This window comes from Cariama cristata, unplaced genomic scaffold (assembly GCF_000690535.1).
Source record: "Cariama cristata isolate BGI_N322 unplaced genomic scaffold, ASM69053v1 scaffold16939, whole genome shotgun sequence".
Taxonomy (NCBI): domain Eukaryota; kingdom Metazoa; phylum Chordata; class Aves; order Cariamiformes; family Cariamidae; genus Cariama; species Cariama cristata.
Window position 1 is genome coordinate 1 of NW_009635441.1, and position 7,216 is coordinate 7,216.

Sequence of the window (7,216 nt, forward strand, 5' to 3'; positions counted from 1 at the left end):
TGGTTTTATTTCTCATTATCCTAGTCTGAATCGTTTGGTAATAAATTAAACCAATTTCCCCAAGCTGAGTCTGTTTTCCCTGTGACAGTAACAGATGAGTGATCTCTCCCTGTCCTTATCTTGACCCCTGAGCCTTTTATTATACTTTCTTTCCCCTGCCCAGCTGAGGACGGCAGTGATAGAGTGGCTTTGGTGGGCACCTGGTGTCCAGCCAGGGTCAACCCACCACAGCCTCCATGTACTGATGTAGGGCTACCTGTAAAGCTCTCTTCTATGCCCTCCTTGTATTCTCTTAATGTGTATATCTGGAATTACTTTTGAGTATTTGTGGTATTTTCATGCAGGTTGAGTGGAAGTGTGATATCTTTCACAACTTGCTGTTGGTAGTAAAGCTTCTCCAAGAAAAGCTTCTTCCTTGGTGCTTGGTAGGTGCTTGCAGCCATCCTGACTACCATTAAGTGGGAGTTTCACAAGCTAGCACTGCCCCTCCCCAGAAGTACTGCCCTGACCCTTTTTGCTGAAAGCTGTAAACAAGGTTGGCTGCAGAGTTTTTGAAATTTTGTGACTCAAGAGATGTAGCACTTGATAAATTAGTAACAGTCCCGTCATGTTTCATACATCAAATTCTAATCCAGATCATGTATTACAAAAACCTACGACATATTGCTGTTGCTTTATATGGACTAGTTTACATATGAACACCTCAAACCTTCTTTCTTCTCCAACTGTCAGCCCTAGGTAGTCATACATGAGATTCACAAGAACTGAGCTCAGCCCACAGCTAGCTCCAAAAGGGGAAAGACACTGTAAAGTTTAGCCCTCACCTTATGTACATTTTTATTAGTAAAACCAAAAGCAGGTTGTAAACATTTTGAAACAGGTTATGTATTTGCATCCAAGCACTTCACTAAGTGTGACAAATGTTGCCACCTCATGGACAGGTGCAGGGTTTGATTCAGCTCAGCGGTAGGAAGGAAAACGGATCACGGAGATGACTCATTGCTGCCCTTTCACACTCTCCTGAGGGGGGAAGCGATAGCTTGGCCAGAAAGATGCTTTTGTCACTTAGATTCACCTGGAACTCATTCATTTGGGTCTGAATCCAGCAGCCTGGCTACACACCCACAACTGGGAAGAAAAAAAAAAAAAGAAAAAGAAAAAAAAAAGAAAAAGCTACACATGTTCAGGGTATTTGACCATCACCAGTATCAGAGCAAGGTGGGGAAAGAATGACCATTTTTCCTTGGAAAAAACCATAATGGTCAACACAGGACATGGCACGGTCTTGTACTGTCGAACAGTCAAAGGTCAGCATTCAGGAGTAAAACATCTGAGTAACAGGCTGTGGGACCCAGAGTTTTCAAGAGGGTGACAGAAATCTTCAGATTCATGAAGACAATAATCCCATACTGGACCAGGGGATTTTAATAACCCATAAAGGTTGTGGCAGTTGGGAATTCTGTACTTGTAAACTGGAGACAAATGTAATTGTAGTGTATTCCATCATGTATTTCCAAAGCTAAGGTTTTATGTTATAACATCACATTGATTATTCACTATTCCACCTCTTTTGGGGAACTACTCCAGGAATACTCTGTCACCTGTTGAATTTCTCCCTTTCTGATGGAAAGGCAGCTGCACTGTCCTTCTCTACAGGACAGATACTATTACAGTGCATATCTTAAAGTACGTTTGTTCAAAACAGCATTATAATTAGCACTTAATATAGCTGGATGAGGTAAAAGGACTATAAAATGTTAAAACAAAAATAAAACTTTTCAAGTTTGACATCGGGATAGAACTTTAAGAATTAATTACTTCTTTTAAAATAAAGCTTTTTAAAAATAGATTCACAGTCAACATTTATGAATGGTCTGAAAAAAGACAGTATGGTGATTAATTGGGAGTCTCCTATCATCGTGATCTCCATATAACAGTGTAACAGTCTGCCTACATATGACTGAAGAGAAAGAAGGATTTATACCAGCTTGATTTAAAATATGTTCTTATGTTTATTATATTTTGCTACTCCACTCTCCTAAAATGGTGGCCTCAGGAAAAGCTGCTTTGGCAGGCAATTGCAAAGATTCCTGTGGAGAGGAAGTGAAAAGACTGGGCATACAAACAAGGGCTGCTGCCATGTTCAAAGCACTGGGGAGAGTTCACAGAGCAAAATGCAGTCCTAAGTAAATGGGTTTCAGGCAATTTCAGTGTTAAGATAACATCATTAAGAGTAGAACAGATTGTGCTCAAACCCTGCTGTTTATAATTAACACATTGCTTCCAAATACTCCAGGGTCCCTGGTAAATAGTCCTCTGCTCAGATCCACCCAGACCAATCAGAATATTTTCATCAGGTTCCATGCTGGGCCAGCACCTGTTTGGACAAATCCAAGAGAGCCAAAATACTCTTCTTTCTGGCCAGCTAAGTAGAGAGATGAACACAGCTTGCCTTAGTCATTGTCACAGTGTCCATATGGCTGTGAAGCTTGTTTTCACAAGAAATCGTACAAGTACTTTATTATGTCGAAGTTCACGGTCCTATAAACAAAAACACAGTATATTAGAGCCATCATCTTAACAGTGCTAAGACTTTAACCTGTTTGGAGACGGCACACGCAGGACTTTCTGCACAATCAAAATCAAGCAATATCCCCAAAAGAAATGCAATCAAGGATGAATAAATTTTTAACTTCTAGTGTTATTTACAGTATCTGTATTTAAACTTTGTAAGATTCTAAAAAAGAAATAAAGCAGCTTTCCAGTAAAAACTGGAAGATTCTTAATTCGATCATTAAGCAGTAAAAATATATCAAAGTTAATAAGATTATATTTTCACATGGTAAACACGATACTCTAGTTGGCGATGCAAAGTAGCAATCTTTTATGCTATTGAATGTTTTGTTCATCTTCCAAACCACCTGTTTTAGCATGTACTACGTTACTCCTTCATCTGTACTCATTTGCAGTCTGCGTTCTTTCAGTCTTGACACTAGTTGACCCACGTTCATAGCTAAATTTGAAAAATCCAAGAATGCCACTCAATGGGATAGAAGATTTTAATGTATACTTTTGTACTTTAATGGCAGGCAGAATGAAACAGCAGTAGAATAAAACATGTAATTATTTTTTTGTCTCTAAACTCATTCTGCTATACAATCTAACACTCAGACTTTAGGGTTTACTGTTTGAATAAGTAATGCAAATTACTGCATATAATAAGTATAAAATTAAAAGTTTTTTTAAAAAGTATTCAATGATGCAAAAATAACTGCTCACAATGGTAAGTGAGATTAACTGGTTGAATGTCTTATTTGTTAAACTACAATCATTTCATATTCTCTGCTCACACATCATCCTGTAACCCACTTTTCAAAAAGTTTCTGGAAAACATCATATTGGGCAGAGAAAAAGTTCAGAAATCCCCAAGATGCATAACAAGAAATACTGTGTTTGAGTGTATTTAATAATCCAGCAACAAAATTAAAGAAATTAACTGCCACTGTTAGACTCACATGACATTGTGTCACTCAAAAGTGCTTTTAGTAACAATGCCTTCCACAGAAACAAAATCACAGACTTAAGAAGTGCTGACCTTATCAACTAAATGAAACACCTTCGTCCTGTCTTAGCAACCAGGTTCATTAGAGACTATATGAAAAGATCCATTACATTCAACAAATATTAAGAGATCTCTACTTCAGCTACGGAAAATTTATGAACTTATGTCTCAAATTCTTAAAACAGAAATTAAAAATTTCAAACAAAAGAAATGTCTAACCTTACCTTCAGCTAAATGTGTAAATACTATGTGGTAAAAAGTATGGGAATATCTCTGCAAAAACTGAATATATGCAACAGAATAGAGGCAGACATGAGGTTCTGTGGTACTAACAAGAGAGACTGTGCATGGCCAGTGGTTACTACACTAAAAACCACCAGGAAGAGATGCAAGTTTTTTACTCTTTTCCAAAAACAGACGGCTTTTGGTTTTTTGAAAAATGCAAACTTCACTCTTTCTTAAAAACCACAGAAAATGAAATGACAATCTAAACAGCCTGAATGGGGGTGGGGAGGGGAAGGAGAGAGCCTCATTTTCTGTCCTGCTCCTTGCACTTTTCAGTCTTCCATTAGGAAATATGCTAGAGTAGCAAGGCTGAGATGGTAACAAGGATGAGGTAGCTGAAGATTTCAGTGACTAACAAACTTATTTTACTGCTGTTACAGTAACAAAGAAAAAAGAATCAAGAGATGGGCTGCTCCTTCTCTGCAATAAATATAACCTCTCCCATGAGTGGTTAAAAAACTACAGGCAGTTGCAAGACTATAGCACAGGTAGAAAATGAAATTTCTTACAGCACAGGAGATCATGCCTTCACCCTGTAGCTAGCCCCATCAAGACAAGGGGGAAGGCCATTTATCATTGGTTCATGAAACCTTGTATCTTTATGGATCGTCCTCCTTAAAGACCTAACAAAGACCATGGGCTGAAAAAGATACTTAATAAAATAAGTTTAACAAAGGAACAAAGCAAGATAACATTAAAAAAGGGGAACAGCACAAAAGTAGAACAAGGTCAACTTTACAATCTGTCAGGTCATTTAAACGGCCCATTCCAGGCAGCATGCAAACACTTCCAAACTACTTGGAGGGGGAAAAAAAGAACTACTTGCTTTCTTGTAACATGTAGGAAAAGTCAGTCAAGATATATATACACACACACATCCGACCTAAAGGAAAGCAAGCCAAAGCACTATATTGCGCACTGAGGTTTGAAGTGATAGCTTCTCAGACAACTACTTTCTCTGGTAAGCATAAGCTGCATAGCACAAGTTTTGGTCCTGTTTTCTGGCCATCTCTACCTTCCAGCAACTTTAATGGAGTCAATGAAACTTCTAAGAATGGTAAAGTTGCAAGGAGAGGGACATCATTTCAAGTATCTTAATTCAAGAACCCTCATAGTCAGTGCAGAGTTTATGAACTGGTCTCTGTATTCACTGTAGGAGTTAAGAGCAGAGACAAGAACTTGGGGATGTCTGTATACACAATGATCCATGTTCCTGAGCAGATGGCCTGCTGTACTTGGTACCAGTGGGAGCTTTTTCAGCACATCATTTGCAAGCGACTTTATTGCTGGGAATAGCAAAGTGACGTAGTGAAGCTGTGGAGGTCCTGGCAGTGTGGTCCAGCCAGGCCTGAACCAGATGAAGTTTCATTCTATGGCCTGTCCAACTGCAAATTGAAATTAGTGTGTCTGTGGGGTTTACTGACAAGGCTATTGGACATTTAACAGCTCAGAAGAGCAAGAAGTGCACTGAGGTTACGGGATACAGTCTACACCACAGGTTCCTCTGAAGTCCCACATTACAAAGAAGAGTTGGCCTTGACAACACTTCTCCTTTTCACCACATGTCATTTCTGGGCTCTGTTCTGGCTATAGAGTCTTTATCCAAGACTTGCTAATAAGCTGGCTGCAGCAACAGGTGTGAGGTAATGCTGTTGGCATTTCATAAAAATGAGATACAGGCTTGTTACTTATGTACTGCATGCATTTCTGTCTGTAATTTATCACCATCGCTCCTGATGGACCTGGAACTGTTCTCAGACTCCAAAAAATGAAGGCTCTGAATGAATAGAGTTGTTGAGGTACCTATATTCATTTATTGAATTAGTTTGTATCAACTACAGATCACATATGATAAACTATGTGGAAGAATTCTTATAACCTATGAAGTTTTTATATCATATGTACAACAAATACTGTTAAGAACTAAATATCATTTCAGATTCAAATACCATAACGTGCCTTTTGGTAATGAAACGGAGTGACATTTTAGAGCAGTATTTTCACATTAAGTCCCTGACCTTTGTTGAGCACAAAGACAGTATGTTACTGTAACACATACTGCCACTGTAACATAAATTTTTTTGAAAACAGGATTGGACTATACTTACCTCAAGTTCAACACTTCTCATAAATAAGACGACTCATTCACTCATTCTTAGAAAACATCCATACATTTCTATTCTAGTCTGCAGAGAGTTATAGACTGAGCAAATACTGGGTTTGAAGTCTCTTTCAAGTCAGCACGTACAACAGTAAATGATCTCTAATAGGCTCACCGGGCAATGGCTCTGATGAAGTCCAGAGATACAGTACATTTATATCGTGGCCCATCAAGCTGGTCATTATGGCCAACCATGGATAAAAGCTGGAGAGTCACAAGAGAGGTGATCTATGAACAAGAAACATTGGTAATGTTAGTAATTTTTGCTAAAACGAATAGTAGTAGCCAATTTTAATTTTTTTTTTTTTCCATTTGGCATCATTCCCATATTTCTCTGGAAAGTCACTCATACTTCATCACTGATTTTCACATAGTTCTGCAGCTAGCCAACCCAGGAACGCATATACATTTTCACCACTACATTTTCAGCACAGGCAGTGAGAGACACAGGCTAAACCCTTCATCCTTTGTATCAAGAATTATCCCAGAGTTCTGATCAGGGAAAGAAAGGCGATGCAGGGAACAGGAATAATAGGCACGAGCCGAATATTTTCCAAATCTGTGCCAGACAACCAGGAGAGACTTTGATTCTCTTTCCTTTACACCCAAAGACCTCCTCTTGAACTTTCACACTCAAAGTTGGATATTCCTGTGCCAGTTCATACCACATTTTGAACAGATGGATGTATCACTCTACTCTAGATAAAAAAGAAATTGAAGGTTGGAAAGGAAAGGCTGGAAGTTTGTGTGCTTAAAAAGAGCAGGGCCTGAAAGGAGAAAAATTTGTCTACACACACACATGCAGTGTCTTGACAGAGCTATTGATTATTTTACCAAAAATAGCAATGTACCAGCATATTTTTCACTATCTTTGCTCCTCCAAATGACGAGAGCGGTATCACTAAAGTGCAGTCATGGGATGTCAACTAGTCTGTTCCACCTCAGATAGGAAAAAATTCTGTCGTGATTCCACTGTCTCCCTACCTCCTCTCAGCTCCCAGGGGAAAGAAAGAGGTAAAAGCAGAAAACAAGAAAAATTTTCTTTTGCCTTTGCTATAAATGCCACTGACTATTCAAGGTTACATTCTATGAAGAACTAGTATCTGACCACAGCTCTACTTTTCAAAAAAAACCAGCCAACCATGACCTACCTCTGTGTAATGCTAATAGCACAGCAAGCAATTTCTGAAGAATAAATGTATCAAGAA

General features: G+C 38.7%; 1 protein-coding gene across 1 annotated transcript in view; it reads right to left on the minus strand.

Moving 5' to 3' along the window:
* Positions 1-867: 867 nt before the first annotated feature.
* ORC5 (origin recognition complex, subunit 5) overlaps positions 868-7,216 on the minus strand; it is a 67,809-nt gene continuing 61,460 nt past the window's right edge. Inside the window, exons 13-14 of the mRNA XM_009707561.1 lie at positions 6,124-6,236; positions 868-2,541 (exon numbers count right to left, since the gene is read on the minus strand). Of these exons, the coding sequence (XP_009705863.1) occupies positions 2,496-2,541; positions 6,124-6,236 (159 nt within the window). The 3' untranslated portion in view covers positions 868-2,495. The remainder of the gene's footprint in view (positions 2,542-6,123; positions 6,237-7,216) is intronic.